Raw genomic sequence first — 22,154 nt, 5'->3', positions numbered from 1 at the left:
CGCGCAGCGGCGGAAGCGGAAGCGCAGGCGCGGCGCCGGCGGAGGGGAGCCATGAGGACCCGGCGCGGCACCGTGCTGCGGCCGCCGCCCGGCCCGCAGGAGGAGGATGAGGATGGCGGGGAGGCTGAGGCGGCCGGCGGGCCGGCGGGCCCCGAGGCGCTGGCGGATGAGGTGGAGGACTTCCATGAGGCGCAGTTCCGGGCGGTGATGGCGGCCCTGGAGAGCGGGGAGGAGGCCGGGGGCAGCGAAGAGGAGGAGGAGGAGGAGGAAGTGCTGGGGTTGCAGCTGCCCGAGGAGGACAGCGAGGAGGATGGAGACGGTAAGGAAGACAACGAAGGAGAGGAGGAGGAAGGGCAGGGGCTGGATCTTTATGTGGACCATAGTGCAGAAAAGGATGGAGGTGAGGAGGGTGCGGAGGATGAGGATGGAGAAGAGGAGGAGGAGGAGGATGGAGAAGGTGAAGAGGAGGAGGAAAATGAGGTAGAAGATGAAGATGGGGAGCTGTCCATGGAAAGCGATTTGGAGGAGCACCGTCAGGACACCAAGCTCCCCCATGAGCTCTCCTGGGGCCAACGCAAGCAGCTCTACTACGACACGGACTATGGGAGCGATGCCCAGGCCAAGGGCAAGCGTAGCCAGCAAGAAGTCGATGCCGAGGAGGAGGAAGAGGAGCAGGAGGCTCAAGTTATCCAGAGACGGTTGGTGCAGGACTTGGGGGAAGATGACTATGGGCTGGACATGATCCAGGGCTATCTGGCCAAGCAGCAGAAAACCCGTGATAGCGAGGGGCAAAAGATTGACAAGGATTTGCAGGCCCTTCCCAAGAAGGAGCAGCTGAAGCTACTGAAGCAGGAGTCCCCTGAGCTCCTGCAGCTGATTGAGGACTTTGAAGTCAAGCTAATGGAGCTCAAGGATGAACTGCACCCACTGCTGCAAATGGTCAAGAACGGCACTATCCCGCAAGGGAAGGGCAGCCGCTATTTACAGACCAAGTATCACCTCTACTTGAACTACTGTGCCCATATCAGTTTCTATTTGGTTTTGAAGTCAAAGAGGATGCCGGTTCATAGTCACCCCGTTATCGAACGGCTGGTTGCTTATAGAAATATAATTAATGACCTAGCTGTTATAGATGAAAAGTTATCCTCGCAAGTTCGGATGCTTTTGAAAAACTACTATGATAAGAAGGAAGGTAAATTACGGAAGGAGAAGAAGTTTGCAGTGTTTCTCCCACTGGATGTTAAGAAAACCAAATCAAAACGTGGACCCGCTCTTGCTAATGGTCGCGATGTTGCTGATGGACGGTCAGATGAGTCGGACCTGGATGAAGAGGCTGCCCTAAAATACTATAAGATGATGGAGGAGAAGTTGAAATTTAAGAGGAAGAGAACCGAAGACCAAGACACGCTTGAAGAAGGGGTGTTGGAAGGAGAGGATCCAAATAGCAAGAGGGGTGTGACCTATCAGATGATCAAGAACAAAGGCCTCACGCCCAGAAGGAGAAAGATCGATCGCAACCCCAGGGTCAAGCATCGGGAGAAATTTCGTCGAGCTAAGATTCGCCGCAAGGGCCAGGTCCGTGAAGTTCGGAGGGAATTGCACAGATATGCTGGGGAGCCATCCGGTATTCGTGCGGGAGTTAAGAAAAGCAGGAAGCTTCAGTGATACTTATTTTTCTACATTTCTGATAGCTGCCAGTAGCACTACTGAATTCAATAAAAATTTTATAAACGATATTGTGAGTTTTATTCTTACGAATAATGGGGGGTCATGGCATTTGGGTGTTTTTTCAGAACGTGCCACCTCTAAAAGTAGCACAGGGCTTTTTCCTCACCAGGCCTGTGCCTTAAGGTGTTTTCCTCTGTTGCAATGTTGTCATCTTTCCATGCTGTAAATACTGGCTTTGAGAGGCTGTGAGGGATGTGTCAAGCGAAGGGCATGAAATGGGACAGGATGGGATGGAGGGACCTCCTGAGGATGGGTTGAGAAATGTGTTCTGTGCCCCTGCCGCTGCAGTCTTTTTAACTGTCTTGTTCTGGTCCTTCCATTTTCTGTGTGGAGCTGCAGAACGAGATACACGTGGTTATGATTTTTAGGCTCTCTTAAATCTTTTTAATTATGTAACTAAGCAGAAAGCTGTTACTGAAAGCTGTCCCCTGTGGCCTGAGATAGCATTTACCTTCCTTCTGAAATCAGTAAGAAGCAAAACAAGGACTTTTCTGGAGTTCATAGCTATCTGTGATAAATACATTAACTTCATCTATGATAAATGTGTTAAATGTCTGCTGTTACAGGTCTAACGTAGCATTGATACAAGACAAATGGGTAAGACGTAACATCTTCATTTTGAGGGTAAAAATTAAAAATGTTTTGATTACTGCCATGCCTTCTGCAGTGAAAATGCATTTAACCCCACACTGAAGTTTTTTGCTAGGAGCTGACTGTGAGTGGCCTGCATTTCAGGTGTAAAAGAGGAATGACAGATTAATTTTTCTTAAAAGTTTAAGAAACAGTGTCTCAGGTAAGACCTGCACTTGTGTCTGGGACAGGTTTCAGGGAGCCTGTGCTTTTATTTGTGTACCAGGAGCATCTGAAAGGTACCATGGTCTGTTTCCCATGTGAAATCACTGAAGGGGAATAATTGCCTTGTGCATAAATGCTGTTTCATGTTATGGAGTCACTGTGCATCTAGGGGGTTCGTTGCGGGGTTGTTTTGTTTTGGGCAGTGGGGGTGTGTGTGTGATAGTCGGGGGGGGGGGGGGGACCCGAGGGGGCTGTGTTCTCATACCTGTGGCAGGCTAGACACTGTACTTCAGACGTGTGTTTTCTGCAAGTGAAATGTGCTTCTGTAGGTTTTGATGTAAAACTTTATAGCCTAGGCCTGTTTCTGCCAGGAACATGCTGTTAATTGCTGGCTGGAGAATATTTTGTTAATTTGCAAAGCTGATTGTAAAAGGGAGAGGTAGAAAAACAGTAAACTTAAGCTGGGCAGATGGGAATGGAAGTAAGCAGGCTTTTTGTCATCCTGTGTCGCAGATCCATGGGATGCAGAGCTATAGGCATGGTGATTTTGGAGGGGATTCTGGTACAATAGGTAACGGATAAAATAGTTATATGACAAGTTCTTCTGACATAAATGGCCCTGCGTTTGTTTGCCTCCTGCTGCTAAGAGGCCAAACAGCAGTTAAATGCTGCACTTAAAAAAATTAATAAATTGCTTCACAGAAACAGGCTACAAAGTGTTGGGAGTTGATCCCTTCCATGAAATGGCCTGGGTTGCAGGGCAAAAGTGAGGCTTGCTTGCAGAAATCACTGAACATGTCTTATCGGAGCAGTGCTCTCTGTACCCTGATATCAGGCTTTGGGTGATGTGCAGCCTGTTAGCTGTGGGGATAGAGGTGTCTCCTTTGCCTATGCTTAGGTGCTTTTTCAGAGGAGAAATGGTGGTGTGTCACAGACATCACATGGGATGTGAAAAATATCCTGCAGAGATGCTAACTGATCCCATTACTACAGCACCTGTTCATGCACGTTTCACACTTTGTGCAAAAATGGACTGATGATCTTTCATAGATCTGCAGGCAACCTGTAAGTATCCAAGGTGGCTCTGCATTGCCTTGAAAACCTTTAAGGCAGCTGGCAAGCAGAATTCTGGCAACTTTCATATAATTAAGAGAAATAATAAATTAGTGTGCTGTTACAGGCATGCTCCCCAGAAACATTGGGATTAAGGTCGAAGGCAAGAGGGAATGCTGCATATCAGCACGCCCAGTGCAGGCAGCCAGCAGATGGCACGGCACATCTCCCCAGAACGCTGCGCCAACTGGTTTTAATGAAGATTAAACACGGCATTATGTTCAGTTGGTTAGTTCAGAGATTGGACAAAGCCATAAATAGTTCATTCCCATATGGTTTTATGTATGAGTGATCATGGGAAGGCTGTGATTATTAATGCCATGGGAGGGGACACACTCATGTTCCTTGAAGAAATACTTCTTAGTGGGGTGTGTTGTGCTGAAGTGAAATCCCTGGCCGTAAACAGCTTTTGAAGATCCCGGTGAAAATGGACTAGGGGAAGGACTACAGGTGATGGTCAGGAAAATAAGTGAGAAGTGGAGCAAAGTCACAGCTAACACGCTGTTTGGGTTTTTTCCTTCTTCCAGTGGTGTTTCTGGAGGAGGTGCTGACACTGCCAAGCGATGTGCTTCAGCCATGGGATGGCACTTGTCCTCAGCAGGCCCCTGCTTAGCAAGCACTGGCTACCCTGCTTGGGAAAGACTGGCGGTGGGGTCTGCTTCGGTGGCACGTAACGCAGGTTAGGGCTTACATGCTCAGGCAACAGCTATGCCTGACCTCAGTCACCCTGCACAGCCATGGAGCTACCGGCCTCTGTGTCCTTTCCACCTGCTCATGTGGAGCATGGTAATTGGAGAGAGAGTCCTGGCTGGACTTGCATGTAAATGATTCATGTTTAAAAAGCACATAGGCAGTATGTAGAAAGCTCTAATGAGAGGTATGAGCTGCTCTGTTGTCTTCCTACACCTGGAAAATGTAATCCTTGGTGAGTGGTAAAGAGTAAGCCTGGCTTGGCTTTGGAAACTTGGGCAGAAAAAGTACTGTGGCAGAGGTGGACAATGCTTTCTGCATCACGGCCTGCAATTTCTATTTATACGGGGTAAGGAAAATGTATTGAGTAACTCACGTGGAAATACATCTGCTGCTGCCTTAAATTTTGTCAAGGCTTTCCTAGCTGTCTTCCGTAATACTTGATCAGCAGCAGTCTGTACCTTGTTTTACTCTTGCTAGCACCGGCAAATAGAAAATCAGTCAGCTTTGAGATTTGTAAAATGAATTAAAGCATCTGTTAAATTAGCTGCAACATGTCGCATGACTTGGGACAGCGGTGGAAAAAGCAGTCTCCAGAAATCAGCGGGCTGATCACAGCTTTGCTTTGGCAGTTTTTACGTGACATCTAAAAAGAAAGAACCAACACATTTCGGCTGAAGTGTGCTGGGTGCAAGGTGGCCTTTAAGAACGGGCAGACGTGTTCTTTCTCCCTGCCTGCTGACAACGTGACAGTCCATGGTAATTGCCCTGCCTTCACGAGAAGTCTTTGCGTCTTCAGGAAGATGATCTCCAAAGTGAAATCACCAGGGGTATGGACTGTTGGGTGGTTTTAATAGTAAGGAATACAGGTGGACCTTGTCACCTCCTGTCAGAGGATCTGAAAACATTGCTGCTTGTGGGATCTCACCCTTGGGAAAGCGAGGGGGGGGAGGTGGGAGATGGTGTAACGGCTCTGCTTCATGGGTAACAAAGCACACAGGAGCTGGACTTACTCCTTGTGCCGTTTGTGACAAGGGTGGTTCCTTCAGATTAAAATCTGTGTTCCCCCACACGAGCGGCGCTGCTGCCTGCTTCTCCCTGGCCTGGCACGGGGAGAGGCCATCGAACAGGTGCGATGGGACAGGGGCTTGGAGCTGTTCCCCGCGGCCCGGCTGGGAAGCTCGCAGCTCACAGGTGAGCTTGGCTTGCCTTTGGCTTGCTTTTATTTCAAGTGTGAGAGAGGAATTGGCAGCTCTGACAAAGAATTAAGGGTAGGAGGCTGGGAGGGCACGGGACCCAACAAAATCCTCTCAGAAGAGGTGTGGAAACAAGGGCCTCCGCACAGTGCTCGGAGCGCCGGCACCGACCGGAGCTGGGTCACCCGATCCCAGTCAGCCCCCCGCGATCCGGCCCCCGGCAGGGGAGCAGGGCCTACTGCCTTGGGAGCGCGGCCCGGCCCGCGGAGCAGCACCCGGCTTCCCCCCTGCTGCCCGCCTGCGGCGGCGGGGGGCGGGCGGAGGCCGGCCGCGGCCCTGCTTCCCGGCCGGGGCGGGGCCCAGCGGCCCGGGGCGGCGATGGCGGAGGCGGAGCAGGGGCCGCTTCTGTCGCCGCTGGCCGAAAGTTCCCGGGACGGGGCCGGCTCGGAGCTGCCCCCCGCCATGGAGCGGCGGGCCGAGCCCGGGGAGGAGGCGGCGGCGGCGGCAGAGGAGGAGGAGGAGGACGACGAGGCGCCCCCCGCCTCACCGCCTTTCTTTCTGCTCTACCCCGGCCATGGAGGCGCCGCCGCGCCGTCCGGCGTGTGGAGACCTCCGGCGCCCCGCGGCGGGGCCGCCCTGCCCGTGCTGCTGCTGAGCTACCCGGGGCCGGACGGAGCCGGCGGCACCGACAGCCGTGAGTAGCCGCGGGGCCCCTCCCCGGGCGGCGGCCGGGAGCCTCCCGCCGGGCCGGGGCAGAGCGGGGCGGCTCGGGGCCTCCCGGCGCGCCCCTGGGCGGGGGCGGCGGGGGCGGGAGGTGCCGTGGCAGGGCCCTGAGGCGGCGGGTTCCCGCCCCGGGGGGCGGCGAGCGGTGCCCTGGTGGAGGCAGCCGGTGGGTGAGCGGCTCTCCGCAGGGATGAGCTGGCATCGGCTGCGGTACGCCCCGGGCTCCTGGAGGTGGGGTGGCCCCGGGGAGCTCCCCCTGGCCCGGCAGGGCTGCGGCGGAGGGGGCCCGTAGGGCCTGGCCGCTGCCCTGAGGGAGCACGGCCGCAGGGCAGCGGCTGCGAGTGTTCTGGCGGGCATCACGGCACCGTTTCGGTTGGGAAAGACCTTTGAGCCCAGCCGCTGACCCAGCGCTGCCGGGCCCACCGCTAACCACGGCCCCAAGCACCACACCTGCGCGTTCTTTAGGGCAGCAGCTGGGATACGAGCAGCCCTCACCACCAGCTCGGCAGAATCCGCCTTGGAGGCTGCTCTGCTTTCTGCACCCTTTCCTCCGGGAAGGATTTGCGCTGCCCGTTGAAATGCCACGAGCTCCCCTTGGCTGGGCACGCGGTCCGGGCTGGGGCTGCTGCGGAGCGCCAGGGCTGGTGCTGGGCGAGGCTGGGCGCGCTGTTACGTGTGTGCTCGTGTGGGGCATGTGGGCTGGGAAGGGGTTTTCTGCTCTGTAAGAGTCTTGGTAACGTTCATGTGGTGTGTTTGGGTAAGCTGGAGTGCCGCCAAGTAGTTGTTGCGTGCGTTTTAAAAACAAAAAGTATGTGTGTGGGTGTCTGTGGAAGAGGTCTTCCCTTTTCCATCCACCCATCTTTGAAAATAAGCCCGTAGCTTCGTCTTTTGGCTTGGGCCAGGGTATGGGTGACCAAGCTTTGCACCTTTGCCTTGTCTCCTGCTTACATCCCAGGTTAGCATTCACTCACACAGCAGCTGATTATATTTGGGTGGGTATCTTTTTTTGTGTGTGCCTTTCCCCTCCTTTTGAAGCTAATGTACTTTCTTTAAGCCATTACTCAGCAGAGCTATAAACAGTGAGGTAAGAATTTGATTTCTGTAATGCTGAGAGGAGGTGCAATGACCTAACTTTGGTTTGAGGTCTGTGAAGGGCTGTCTGCAGACTTTTGTCCACAGTCCAAAACTCCCTCCCTGGTGAGTTGTTGTTTAAGCTAATAGCTTCCAGTCAAACCCTTAATTTTTACCGCTTCCCACATCCCCCACGCCCCCCGCAATCAGGATGTCTTTTCCTGCTGTAGTCCTGTGATGGGTGTGCAAGGGACTGAGCCATTTTTGATAGAAAAGGAGACTTTAAGAAAAATATTTAATCTTAGCCATCGTGTTTTTGCTGTTCAAGCTTCATTGTAAGAAGGCTTCTGCGTAGATGTGGCGGAACGGAGGCGTTGAGGTGAGCACGTTTATTCACAGGTTCATTTGTGTAAAAACTCATTGGTTGAGCGATGCTCATGTTAGCCTTATACTCTGCAGTGGCTGTTCATGTAAGCTTTGTGAAAAAGCCTCATAAAATGCATCTAAAAGTTCCCTTGTTCTTTTCAGTCTCAGAGGTAATAGCTGCCTGTGCAATATCGTGTGTCAAAGCCTGCTCAGTAAGTGACTGATGCAGCAATAGCAGTGTCTGAAGTAAACAGGAATCGTAATCTATTTACATGGTGTCTTGGACTTTCTCCTGTGGCAGAGTCTGTAAATCGATTTTTTTCATCGTCCCTCTTTTATTTATTATTTTTCCTTAGTTGTGTTTTTTTTTCCCAGTTCACAGGGAACTTAAAAGCAGCTTTTGTTTGTTCATCGTTGAGCAGCAGGAGCAGTGGATTCAGCTGCAAAGTCTTGCCTGTTCACTTGCTGCTTTGAGGTTGTTGTTAAAGCAATAGGTAAAACTTTACTCTGGAGCTGAAAGGATGATGTGTGCTTCAATGCTGAACTTCATCCTGGCTACCTGTAGAGTATGTGGCCTCGGAGGGGACGTCACTTCTTGCATCTCCTCCAAATGAGTTTCTCTGCACAGCATTGAGATGCAGTGGTGTTAGTTGCGGTCTGGGTTATGAAGATTGTCCTGTCTGTGCTGGTATCATGGCCTGCGAAGCCCAGTTTCACGAGCTCTTCTCAAGTGTCGCGAATTCAGGTTGCCATAACGTGTAACAGCTCAGCATTGGCAATTCTTGATCTGCTTCTCCTTGTTCTGTACCTGAAGTGATTGTTCATGTCTGCTTCCCTTGATTCTTCAGTGCTGCAGTTATTTTTAGAGTTAAGATCAACCGAGGAGTGTGAAAAAGGCTATTTTTGCATCTTGTGCTTCTATTAGGAAAAAAAAAGTGATGCACTCTGTGAATACTAATCCCTCTCTATGTAGCTGTAAACTGAAAGAGGTGATACAAGTGAGTGTTTCCTGCTGGATCATGAGTTCCTCCCTTCAGTGCCTGAAGGCTGTCATTTCCATGACTAGTAAGGAAAATAATTACTCTGTATTGACTTTTATGTGTTACAGCAGAGTTAGTGACCAATATACTGAAGTCAATATTTCAGAATATTTTAGAGGTTTATTTAAAGTAATCTTTTTTTTTTTTTTCCCTGTTATGACACAGTCATTAAACCATGCTGTCTCTCAAGGTCTCGCCACAGGATTGAAGGGCCATGTACTACTGCTGTTCGATTTTATATTTGAAAATCTGGAAAAGTATATTGGCTGTTTGTGAACTGAGGACAGCCTTCATAGCTCTGTGTTAGGGTTTTCCTGGAGAGCAGTGACTTGATGGCATTCGGTGTTGTAGCCATTGCTTCCAGCTGTAGAAGTCAACCTAAGGGTCATTTGCACCCAAGTGGAGGCGCAATGCTTGTGTTAGCAGGGCAGTGGTGCAAGCCCAGTAGTGCTGTTGACCTGATGTCCAGCACTGAAGGTAAATGAAGAATAAATACATGGTAAGAAAGAATGAAATCATAACAGTGTGTCTCTATTATATATTTTCTCTCCAGATTTTGTCTTGGATATGTTTTTTCCCCCTCCAACTAATCTTTCTCCATCTTACCCAAGATGTCTTTTTTTATGAGGTAAGAGAGATGAGATGATTCTAAATATCAGGTGAAGGCGAGAACTGCTAATGAAAGGCAATCAAGGAAGCAAAAGCTTGGCATGCCAGCAGGACCTGCTTTTTTGATACAGATAATTCCAGACAGACAAGGAACAAGATTTACTTAAACATGCTGAGCTGCAATAAAACCTTAGAATACTTTTTAAATACAGTAAAAGCAACTTGATTATGCTGTCTTAAAAAAGAAACACAACAAAACAAATCCCAAATGAACAAAAAATCCCCACCCCAAACCATTTCTTGCTCCCACTGAAAGCCTACCAGACATCATGATACTTCAAGTAGACTTTTCCTTCCTGTGTCTTAACTGTACCCTCAATTACAGGAGTTACTTGAATCCTTAAATAATATCTCTGTATTTCACAGTGGGTAGACAAAAAACAGTTGGTTGCTTATTCGAGGAATTAAGAAATTGTGTCACTGGTTTTTGGGGTTGTTAAACTTTCTTTTGGCCATTCATGTTTTTAGCATGCAGGGTTCAAAGTTCCACCGTTATTTGAGGTAATGTACGTATCTGTGCTGGCAGAAGAGTCAGAAACAGGTTTTGCAACGCAGATGCTTTGTTACTAATTTTATCTTTTTAGATTACGTTCCACGTAAGTGATTGCCTGGAGAGAGGCTATTGGAAGAGTGCAAGTGTGTGCTTTGCTTTGTGGAATAGCAGCACTGTTGGCTCTTGAACCAGGTGTAGCCCTGATGGTGTTTTTGTAGTCGTTGCAACCGGTACAGCTGTTGAGAGGACTAATGGGTAGGTGGATGTCATGTTGATGCAGAGTTGAAGCCAAAGTGAAGGAAAGAGGGGGCATGAGAGCAAAAGTCATGTTCACAGGTCTGCTAGTAGGAGGTTTTCATGTGTCAGTCAAGAGCATGGGCAGAAAATAGGAAGATCAGAATTGTTTTGCTTAGAAATGTGGCAGCTGCCTTACTGGACCAGACTGTCAGGCTGCCTCACCTGATCGAGCAATGGCAAACAGGGTACAAGCTTTAGAAAAACTTGCAAGAACCTGCTGGTGATTCATGCTTGCCTTCCACATAAGGACTTGTGTTTCTTCATAATTTTAATCCTGTTTGCGTGGATCCTGGCATTGTAGTCTCTCTCAGACACTCCCAGCAGCTGTCTCGGAGCTCAGTGTTGCATCTGAACTGTTGCCGTTGGACCGTTTCCTTCGGCAGTGGTTCCCATTCATATAGTATTGATGGGGTTTTTTTAATGGTTCTGTGGTCTCCTATGATTTTAAATAACCAGAAGCAGCACAGACACCTGAAGCTGTAATCTCATCTGTTAACACTGCCATTGTGCAGTACAGCTGCTTTGCATCTCTACACAGTGATTGGGGAAAGTTTTCTCCTAATGACTGGAACTCAGCATTGCTCGCAGGCCAAGCTTGTTGGCACTGGAAGTAAAAGTATGCCCAAAGGTGCCCTGTGGAGTCTAAAAAATTGTTTGAGAATTTGTTTGGGGTTTTATTGCTTAGATATTCTAATTAATTCAGCTTTTGAAACTAAAAATACTTTCCAGTACAGTTGAGCTTTCAAATACCAGTGGCTGATGGAGTGCTTTGCTTTCAGGTGCTTCACCCTAAAATTCCAACATAGTTGACTTCTAATTCTTTTCTCTTGAAAACATTTTTTGCAGAAAACTGCCTTGTTTTGTAATCTAGCTAAAGCCTCCATCTGCTTTTGCCAAAGTGTGGCTAATATGAGGGTTTCGTAAGACTGGTCAAGGCTGTCTGACTTGTTTGAGATTGAGAAAGTGGTTCTTTGTGAGTAATTTCTTCATTTATACCTGCCCTTGGTTTTCTTTTGTCCATTGACCGCTCATTGAACACTGATGGGCTGTTACCAGTTGACCTTGAGTTGCGTGGTAGTTTTATCGAAGGCTTGGCTTTAAGAAATAGAAATATTTAATACCTTTCTTTTGTTTCTTTATAAGATGCTTTGTAATTTTGAGGCACAGAGTGGAGTAGGGGAGGGTTTGTCTTTTGTTTTCCAGGTGGTGATAAAAGGCTCACAGGTCAGTAAGTGGCAGGATATAGTTCCTGTTTGGGGGGTTGTTTTGTTTTTTTGTTTGTTTTCCTTTTCTGAGTAGAGTTTCTGTTTTCCCATGGTGCTGTAGCTGACATATGGACATTACCTGCTTTTGTTACAGTTTTGCTATTTGCCTTAGCTTACCCTGAAAGCTGCATTGGGAAGGCAAGTTCTCGAATTTTATACTGTAGGTGTAAATTCAGCCAAGTACGGGAATCTGGAGATTACAGCATCCTCTGGGCAGTTGAAGAGGTTCAAATACCCATATCAAAATGCCGCAAGAAAAAGCAAATCAGCTTGATAAGTAAGTTCTGAACTTGTCATTGTTGTTTTAAAAAAAACAAAATCAAATACAACTCATCAGAGGTTCTGAGCATATGCATACTTCATATCGTTTTTGTTTCTTAGAGGAGTGAAAGGTACAGTTTTACAGCAGTGAAGTAGCTTTGTTTCTTTTAAGGTGACAATTGTTCAAAATGTTAGGTTGTATGTTGTGTCCAAAGCTTTGTTTTGGGCAAAACATACTAATAAATGAAATTAAAGCTGAAAAATACATTTTTTCAGCACTTTGAATATCCCTATGGAGTATTTGCAGCAGGGACACTGCATAAAGGAGCCTGAAAACCAGCTGAGCTGGAAGGGGCAGACTGGCTTCTTTTCTTTCTTTGTGTTAAGAAGAAGCAAATGGCATGAAAAACCAGTGTGAGTTAAACAGTTACTTAATTGTTTTTAACACACCTCCACTGTGATCCTGGTGTGTGGGTCACCTGCCAGTGCTGAGTTCCGGTGAAGACCCATTTTGTGAGATGCGAGCTGCAGGGTTACGCCTAGTGCTGTTTGTGTTTCTAACTGTTTCAAAACAACAAAATTAAACTGATGGGTTGGATACTAGCTTGCACAATAGCTTATGGTACATTGGTGATTCTAAAGGGTTTGTTTTGATTATTTGATGTTTGTTTGTACCCTTTCAAAATGTTAGCAAGAGTGAACAGCTGTTCTGTAGCTGCTTGTATATGGCAGCTTTCACTGGTTTTAAGAGTGGTGCAATGTGAATACTAAAACTAGAGGTTGTCACTGATGAAAGGATGCATAAACATCGTATGAGTTAAAATGCTGTCAGCATGGTTTATAAACCTCATTCTCTCTTAGGGAGAAGGAACAATAGTAAGTGTTGCAGTTTACGAAATAATTCCCTTTTGCATCGCTTTAACACTACACTGCATGGCTCTGTTTGTTCCTGAGTCAAAATGTTATGCACCAAGCAGGAAGTTTTCACTGAAAGCAACTGCTTCCTCTTGCCTGTTAGAAGTAACAGCTCTTAACCCTTTTTTCTAGTTGTATGGGTTTTTTACATAATCGGTACCTTATTTTCCCCAAAGCTCTATGGATTGACATGCTGGATTCTGTATGAAGTGACCTGTTTTAGTATTTCACATCCCTAAGAAATAGACACGCATCCTTTTGAGCATTTCTTTAGGGAAGAAAAAGTATGGAGAATAATTAAGGTCACATCCATTAATCATTTATATGTTCCTATCAATATACTGTTCTGGTGAACACTCGGCCTTCTCCAGGTTTGAGGGGGACGGGACACGCTAGGCATCCATTTCAGATGGGTCCTACACATCTGCTTTCCACAAATACACCAGAGCCATGCAAAAATAATCTAAGCTAACTTATTGTTGCCTGATGTCATAGTTGAAGTGGGTGGTGGTGATGTGTCCGTGCCCTGGTTAAATAGGTTAATAGGAATAAGAAGGGTGTCTGTTGATCTGGGACCTTTTGTCTCCTGGAGTTGGGGCTGTGTGGGTTGGGGACATGCAGGAGGTTCAGCCAGCTGGGAAGGGACAGGGTGACACAGTGCTGTCATCCTTAGGAGACAGAAAAACTGTTTCTCTGCCTGCTGTGAGGTCATACTTCTTCATCAGTCTCACCTAAGCGGTACTGATTTTCAGATGAGGCTTTAAAAGCGTAGGGTTCAGTCATCTAGCTGCGTGTGTTTGTGGTGTTCTCCCTCATTGTTCTCCCCTGTGCACGTGCCCTCCTAAAAGAGCTTAATCCTCAATCACTGAAGTGCTTAGAGCCAAATCTTTTTTTTTTTTCTTTCCTCATTGTTTCCCTGGTAAATCCATCCTAAGGTGTTTTGGTTTTTTTTTTTGTATGTGGGAAATTGTAGCTCAAAGGTACCCTTTGAGAAGGTTGCACAGCAAATAAAACACAAACTGCGACTTGCAAACCTACTGTGAAAACAAAGGTACTTATTTAATTTATGTAGTGACATCCAGGCACGTGAAAGGAATACAGATGTCTCTTTGTATTCTTCGGGCTGCTAGTTCTGCGCTCCTTTGTAGTATGGGGGCGACCGATGAGAAGTGTGCGTGGTGCGTTATGCGTGCTCGCAAATTGACTGGCATAGCATGATGAGAAGGTGCTGTGGATGATGAGAGCCTAATTGCCGTCCCTGCATCAGCAGCGACTAGGAAGCATCCTGGGAATTGCTTGCCCTACGCTTGGAGCAGCTGGTCACATGAGCCTGAATTTTCAGTTCAGTTCATTAGTCAGCCATTTTGGTCAACACCCTGCTTACTGCGCACAACCAATCCTATCCGCACTCGCTGTCCTGGCTTATCTGGGAAGAAAGGCACCAGCAGTTCGATTTCAGCAAACCTGGATATCTGTCTCTACATTCTTCCTTTGTTTTTGCTTGGGTAATCATCAGAGGAAGCCATTCTTTTTCCTTCTCCTGCCTTTTTTTTTTTTTTTCCCTTCTTTTTATATTTTCTTTTTACCTTCCCCCCCCCCCCCCCCCCCCCCCCCCCCCCACCCTCCTGTCTTTGATGCAGAAGCCAGGTTTTCTCTGGTTGCTTAGGATCAATAGCCTCTAGCATAGCTGAAGACGACGACAGTTGGCGGAAAGGAGGGAGGAAGAGACAAGCGTGAAGGAGCAGCATTTTTACCTTGCTTTATATATGAAAAGGCCAGAGCAGTCTGTGTGATCCTGAGCATATCTGTCCTTTAATAGCAAGGTATTTCTTATTTTCTTCTTCAGAAAGCTTTTCTTCTTAGTTCTTATTTTCCCCCCCCTCGTTGTTGTTGTACCAGCTGAGTCATCATGTCTGCTCTGACGCCTCAAAGCGACATGCCAACCCCCACCACAGACAAGATCACTCAGGCTGCCATGGAGACCATCTATCTTTGCAAATTCCGAGTGTCGATGGATGGAGAATGGCTCTGCTTGCGCGAGCTGGACGACATCTCGCTGACACCCGACCCAGAGCCTACCCACGAAGGTACGGTCCGGTTCTCTGCCTCGGGTTCACTGCAGCCATCGCATTGTTAGAACCGCTGCCCGAGTTGGGAGGGGGTGTCTCCGGGACGAGATGCTCTTGTCCTGCCTGGAGAACCTGGACACTATTTGACACAGTAGAAAGCCAAATTGGTGCTCCAGATTTCTGTAAGAATTTGTTGCATCTTTTGTATTCCACTCCTTGAAGAGAGATTTGTGCTTAATTGTTGTTATTTTTTAAGATGTATCTGGAAAGATCAGGTTTGTATGTCTCAGGAAGGAAGACAATCACAATGTGTGCTCAGGGATACATTTAATTATGATTTCGCTCTTAAAACAGGGCTTATAGCTCTGTTAGTCAGCTGACAGCTTTTACAAATGGAGTATACTGGCAAAACACAGATGTGCGTCTGCCTACAGTCGGTGGATAGTTTTTGGAAAGCCCCAAGTGATTACACGGTTATGCTTGTCAGGTGATCATACCATCACAAGTCTTCCGGCTCGCTTCTGTGGAGCGTGCTGTTGTTTGTAATGGCTTGGAAGCCTGGAAAGTGGAGGTGTAACGCATCTTGCTTCTTGAAAAAGAACGTGTGATTTGGGTTGATGGTCATAACAGTTTAATGCCAGGTCATGTAAAATGCAGATTGAAAGCTTTGCAAGTGATAAAACCACAAGAGGATGCCCACACATTGCTCTGCCTGTAAAAAAAGTGGGAGGAGGGATGAATTCCTTCAGGAATTTGGCACAGGAGCCAGTGCTCCCATAGCCACCAACGCTGCCAGGTCCTGAGTGCGCCTTGGTGCATGCCGAGTATCTTTCAGACTTACAGCGAGGGGGCTCCGTCTTTTCACTTCTGACCCCTTTCCAGTAACAACTGAAGTGTGACTCCACCAAGTAGTCTCGCTTGACCCGTTTGATGCTGGCTTGTTGAGTCAGTTAATCTCTTAGTATAATGTTGTCTTGCTGGATGAGGCAACTTAAACTGTGCTGAGGATTTGAGCTTTAAAATTAATTCCCAGGCAATAATAAATTTCCATTCACGGCTGCTTTCAGCAGCCCTTGGGTTTGGATTTGCTTGCCAACTACTTAATTGCACAGTGGGATACTAGACAGAGCTTTCAAAAGCAGAGACTAGCGCTCCCTCTGAAGCGTGTCCCAGGGTTTTCAGAGAGGTGGTGTGGACTCAGGACAGCAGAACCAGAGTAGCGAGTTCAGGGTGAGCCAAGGGTGCAGCACATCAGCTGTCTTCCAGTTCCCATGTTCTTGCATGTGGCACAGGCTTATTCAGACCTCGCTCACTCATACTTGTCTGGTTTTGGATTTCGGTGTTTTGGGTTTTTTTAACAGGATGTTCTAGTGTAGGTGGGTTGATTTTTATATATTCATTCTTTCTTTCATAAATAGTTATTACATGTTGACTTACTGTGTTGTAGTCAGTAAGCCTTCTAGGGCTCTTCTCATAGCATAGCCTAGAAAACCTTTAAGTCACAGTGGGCGTCAGTTCTTTAGATCCTTATTTTTGCATGTTTCTTTCTTTTGTCCACCTTCTTGCTCTGAGCAAACTTCTGGAGTAGGTGGGCTTGGATGAATCCAGTGTTTGTAATAGAGCTTTTCTGGGTTGCCTTTCTGAAATATGCTGAATATCTGTCCTTAGAGTGTACAGATTGCACTCTTGCCTGCCTATGTAAAGAATTCAAAAGCTAATACTAGACTAACTTTCCCCAATACTAGGAAAAAATTTGTTTTTAAAGCTGTAATTACAACCGCTCTCTTCCAAGTACCAGAAAAGGTTAGAAAATAGTGTTTTCTCATTTCATTGCCATGTTATTTAATTCGTACGTCAAAAATGAATAAAAAAAGAGAGCTGTATCATAGAGACCTTTATGGAGATGTTTATACATTTATAAATTTAAGTTGCTTGTTGAGAGGCACAAAGACTGGTTGTTTGTGGGAGGTGTGTGTGTGCAGTTTTGGACCCAAGTCATATTTTTAACAGAGATGTAAGGTCAGGAAAAAGTGTTCATAATAGAAAAGCTGACACAGCTTTATCCCCGGTGTTCAAACCAGTGCTACTGCATCAGCACTGCTGCTGTGTCGTCAGTGTATGCACGGCTTGAGGGGACAGGATGATGGTGCTTGTAGACACCAAGTACTTGTCTGAGAGGAGAAGCAGGAGACCTGGGAGCTGAGGCTGTCCTGTCCTGTAATATCTCCATAAAACTGATGTAGAAAGGTAGGGATTGTGAAGAAGAGGAAAAAACCAAAAAGGCTCTAGAGTTGCTGCCAAAGGCATAACAAAAGGTTGCATTCTTTTCCTAACAAATCAAGACACATAAAAAATAACGTATTGCAGTAGTGAATCCAACAGCTTGTTGAAGATTTGAAGCTTTCAGTTGCTGTCCCTAAGCTCTTGCTGCTTCCCAAGAGTTTTTTACCTCTGGCCTCTCTTCACTCTGTGATCTGCTATGCCTGCAGCCCACAAGCAGCCATCCTGCCTTCCTCCTCCTCCTCCTCACTGTACGCCCTTTGTGCTGAGGATGAACAGAAACTGTGCTCCAAGCCTTGCACTGTTGGTGCCTGCACCCGTTCTTGCATCCCAGAACTGCCAGCCAGCCCGTGGTGTCAGAGCAAGAAGAGGAAGAGAGCAGTTTTGGGCAGCGAGGAAGTAAGAAGAGAAGGCAAAGGGTCAAGAACAGAACAGCTTGCAGGATGGGGGAGGTCTAAAATGTGAAGGGGAAAACAAGATTTTAGTCTGTAGAATTTTGCTGTACAGTTCTGCTGGGCTGCTCTCTTCTAACACCCTATGATGACTCAGTTGTTAAATTATATGGGAGACTAGTGGTCCCTAAGCTTCTCTTCTGGCTTCCCAGCTTTTTCATCTGAGTTTTCTTGCAGGCCTTACACCTTCAAGCTTTTCTTCGTACGATTTGCTATGGTGTGAATTTCAGCTTTGCTGTTTGTAAAGATGCTTTTTTTTTTCCTTGTAGCTATACCAAAGGTAGGGCAAAAAAGAAGTAAAATATCTGAGAAAACCAAATTGCGCTAAACAATAAGTTGCAGTACTTTCATACTTTTTTTTTCTAGTCCAGTGGAAGTACTTTGTTGATAGTGGTTAATTTTATTACTTCTCTTTTTTTTGGCGATTTTTTTTTTTTTCTTTTTCAAAACAGATTACTTAGGAAAGACAGTTTAAACATACAGGAGGAGGCTAAAGTAAGTGATTCTTAATCTGCTCCGGTTTGATATCCCTCACTGGAGCACTGTGTTTTAATTCCAGTGAGAGAGAGGCATCAGAAGAAGAGTTTTAATGGTGCCAATCTTAGGATTGGGATGTGAGGGGAAGCTAGAGGCTGATTACTGTGCTTTCTGACTGTGCTCCAAGGGCTCCCCAAGCAGAGGCACAGAAACTGCAGTTGGTGTTTATTATTTCTGAGGCCAGACCGGCTCTCAGCCCCTTTTCTCGGGAGCCTGTTTGCTGTAGCCTTCTCTGGAATAATCTCACTTGAGGTCAATTTTGTGATAGGAGCTGGAGAGGTAGAGAGGGAGCTAGTAATGTGTATAGTGGTAATCACGGTGTTACTGATGTTAAAAACAAGGCATCCTCCCGTGGTGGTCATGTTACCTAGTAAAACCAAGCCCAGTTCTGCTACTTTTTAAGCCAAAAGGTAATATACTTCATTGCGAAACAGATTCTCATCCAAGATGAAATGGTGTGAATTTGGAGTAATTCCTTTCCTGCCAGAGTTGGAGTTTTTGAGTGTAACTCTGAGCAAAACTTAAATTTTATTCAGTTGAAAAGTAGCCTGTAGCAGAAGGCTAAATGCATTAGTGTAGTTACTGAGTTTCTTGAGACTGTATGTATTTAATATAGCATGTAACGTGGATGCTAAATTTAACAGTAAAGGGAATTACTTTCCTTTTTAAACTGTTTGGTACAATTTGGTGTGTATGAAAATAAGCTGATTTTGCTATGTACTGTAAATCCACTTAGAAAAATTAATATTTTTTTTTAAACAAATGGTGGTTCTTAATTAGGTAATCAGAACTTTGCTATGCAGGCATGACAAAATGAAATGTGACACAAGTGGCTATTAAGCTCTTCTTTGTTTGCAATTTGTATAATGATCATTGAGTCATCTTTAGGGACTGAGGTATGAAAAACGTCTTGACTGTATTTCTGTTGCACGTTCAAGAGTGCGTGTGTATATGGGATTGAGCGCTGATCTCAGCTTTTGGGAGAAGTTATGAAATGCAAAATGGCCTTGCACAGTTTTACTGGATGTTAAATTTCTGCTTTGAATAATCAACAGGAGCTTCATGTGAGAGCAATGGAAATTTTAATCCTCATGGGATCAGCTTGTAATTGAGAACAGAAGTACACGTGATGACAGTTGCAAGTAAATTCAGATCATACAGTAAGAACTACAGTGTCCCCTTTTTTATGTATTTAACATCCTGTTCTATTTGCACGAAACTGGGCAAATGGAGTGCTATCTTTATAACATGCAAAGATGAGGTTATCTTTTCCATGGTATAATTTTTGATAGCTGAGGTCAGATTTTTTTTTTTTTACCAGTAATTTAGAAGTTTTAGTTGCAGACGCATGCTCATGTAAAATGCCCTGAGTAGAAATTGTGCAGCTCTTCAGAAAAACCAAATGCTCTTCTCAGTGCTGAAATACCTCTTGCCCTGTAATTTATTGCACTTTTATTGCATCATCCTTCAGATTGCACCTTTTCTCTCCATTTTCTGTTCAAGTATTTTTCTGTGTTTCTTTGTCCTTACGAGTTATTTTTTTGTGTTGCAAATTGGCAGCCTTCTTGGAACTTCAGTTTGCATGGAGGAGGTGAGAATCTCCCTATTGTTGGTGAGGAGGTACAGAACCATTTAGTTGGAGAGAACTGTGGGACATGAGGGCTCATCTGCTGTACTGGGCTCTGCTAGGGGGGGAACTGGGGTCCTGGTGTAAAGCCTCGTCTGTCCCCAGAGAACACCTAGGAGGAAAACCTGGTCACTCTGACTTTGGTTGAGGTTTTCTCTAGTTGTGTGGAATACAGAGAGCAAACTGTTGAGAGAGGTGAAATTGCTCCATGGATCGTGCCTTTCCTATTATAAAACAGATCTGCTGTAAACACTGTACTGAGAGTAGCAGGGACCATTCACATGTTGACAGAACTGCCCGAGATAACTCATGTGCTAGAAAAGTACCTCTTAAAATACACGTGGTGGCAGAAACCCTGAAATGGGTTGAGCTTGAAGGAACTGGCAACCAGATTCAATAGAACAAATGCAAAGTCAATAATAGGCAAGATAGATTAATTACAGTGTGTTAATGGTCATAAATCTTTTGACTAGCAGTTACGTCTCATAATCCAGACAGCAGGTGCTGAAAAGTAACATAAGGAAGATGCTCATCTCCCCAGGGATGAGATGTCCTGCTCACTGTATTTACACTGAATCCCATCGCAAGCCATGCAGAAAGGGAGGTGACCAAGAGAAGATGGACACTTGACTCTGAACCAAAGGGGAGGAAGGATTAAGTTTTAAAAAGCTCTTCAGGACATTTAGCACAATGTGCCAGCCCTGCAGCTGGTTTCAAGTAATTCAGAGAGAGCGTGAGTGAGTGCACTGTAAGGCCAGGGTGAAACCTATGTCAGGGATACTATATAATTTTGGTTTATGTTTTAAAGTTTTCAATGCTGTAGTTAAGAAACTACATTTGAGAGTTGTTTTCTTTGCTTTCTTAAGCTTGTTCAGTCTGAATGAAGTCAGACCTAGGAAATGTGGGAAAATAAAAAAATTATTTATCTGGGAAATAATTTAAAAAAATTATTTCCCCTGTTGATGATGAATCACAAGTGTTTCAGAGAAACCTCTAGGCATCAACTGAGATAGGAAGTGAAAGATTTGGCAGGCGGAGTTGGGGAGGCAAGTAGGTTTGTTTTGTGGGTTTTTTTCTTTGTGCAAACTATCAAGAGCCAAAATAAAATGAGAGATTTCCCATAGCAGTTACTCGTGTTTTGCCCTCTGGAATGAGGCTGGTTATGAAGAAACATTCTGTGTAACTCCATGCAGTTGCAACACACAGAAATGTCTGGTGGTAAGCATGTGGAGACAGAAATAAAACTTAAGGTGGGGTTACACCATTAACATATGTGATGTATGTTTGCTGTTTTCTTGCCCTATGTCTGTAACGGGCACGAGTCCTCTGTACTTTTTTCCCCCCTTTTCTTACTTTTAGTCTCCTCTGTTTTCCATAGCTCTGTGATTGCTATTTCTTTTGGTGCAGTGCAAGCCTCAACTTATGTCACAGTGTCCATGGTGTAGGAACGACGATCGTGTCAGTCTGTGACCTTAATGCTGCCAGATGAGTGATGACAGTGGCCTTAAAAAAAAAAAAATATCTCATAACAGTCCTACACTAAAAATATTGCAGTTAATTGTCATGATTTATAATGAAAGCACAAGCTATTGGTGCTGTACTGTGAGGTAAAGCAGCTCTGGGCTGTTGGGTGCTGGATAAGGATGCATTTACTGAGTGAACAGAGAAGGTGCAGGATAGCAGCGCGAGGATTGAGTCGATGTGTGTGCTGTGGTCAGAGGAAACGGGTAACATTAACAATTGTCTGCGAGGAGCAGATAGCGGCAAGGTCAGGAGTGTCAGCAGAGCGCAGCTGTAGGTGAGAGGAGAGTGGAGACTCCCTGGGGCGGCAGCAGCAGCAAAGCACTCTGTGTTCTCCTTGTTGCTCTCCTGCTCTGGACACATAGCTGGGATTTGCTGCCAGGCATGCACTGGTGCAGGAGTACTTCCATGGGAGTTAAGTGTTTTTAGTATCTGTTACGCCAGCCTTCCTGTTCTGAAAGCAACTTTCCCAGACAGAAGTTGCAGGGTGAAATGGACGGACTTTTTCTTCTTTGTGCAAGGTTCTCTCTCTGTACATGTGTATTTGGAGATGGGATTTTTATGTAGTGGGTTTTAAAAAATGTTGTTGCTTAAGCTACTTGGAAAGTTCTGAATAGATTGTTCCTGGCATTCTAGGCTGCAGGTGCTCTGGTCACTTCCTTGGTTTTTGGATTGCAAGGTGTTTGAACATAATGCTGAAAGAGTCTTCACTGGTCCCTTTTCTTTTGTGATATTTCATGATCCATCTGATTTGCAAGTCTCATCTGAAAAAAAATTCATTACATGCCTCCAATGATATTAACAGCATCTAATTTTCTTTCTTGACCAGTTCAATTATTTTTTATTAAATGTATTATTTATCATTCCTAAGGCAACAAATATGAGATAATGTGGTTGAATACTATAATGTGACGATAGGTTTCAGTTTGATGATAGAAGTAATATTTGTCCATATAATGAAGGAGAATGTGTTAGCCTTAAAGAAAAAAGATGTGAATGCAATTTGTCACGCATGTTCAGCATTTCTCAGTAAGCTCTTCCAACTT

The 22,154-nt window shown here is 45.7% G+C and overlaps 2 protein-coding genes across 2 annotated transcripts in view; both read left to right on the top strand.

Moving 5' to 3' along the window:
• The first annotated feature begins 11 nt into the window (after positions 1-11).
• Positions 12-1,734, top strand: UTP3 (UTP3 small subunit processome component). Its single transcript, XM_037392367.1, has one exon. It carries the CDS (start codon positions 52-54, stop codon positions 1,663-1,665), a length of 1,614 nt encoding a protein of 537 aa, XP_037248264.1. The 5' UTR covers positions 12-51; the 3' UTR covers positions 1,666-1,734.
• Positions 1,735-5,875: 4,141 nt separating this feature from the next.
• RUFY3 (RUN and FYVE domain containing 3) overlaps positions 5,876-22,154 on the top strand; it is a 57,853-nt gene continuing 41,574 nt past the window's right edge. The window contains 1 exon segment of the mRNA XM_037392335.1: positions 5,876-6,216. Within this exon segment, the coding sequence (XP_037248232.1) occupies positions 5,901-6,216 (316 nt within the window). The 5' untranslated portion in view covers positions 5,876-5,900.

The sequence above is a fragment of the Falco rusticolus genome, chromosome 1 (genome assembly GCF_015220075.1).
Source record: "Falco rusticolus isolate bFalRus1 chromosome 1, bFalRus1.pri, whole genome shotgun sequence".
Taxonomy (NCBI): Eukaryota; Metazoa; Chordata; class Aves; order Falconiformes; family Falconidae; genus Falco; species Falco rusticolus.
The sequence above is the reverse complement of the archived record's forward strand: the minus strand, read 5'-3'. Positions and strand labels throughout refer to the sequence as shown.

Bases quoted from the DNA above. Each gene is read 5' to 3' on its own strand.
- UTP3 (XM_037392367.1), top strand. From the start codon at position 52: ATGAGGACCCGGCGCGGCACCGTGCTGCGGCCGCCGCCCGGCCCGCAG.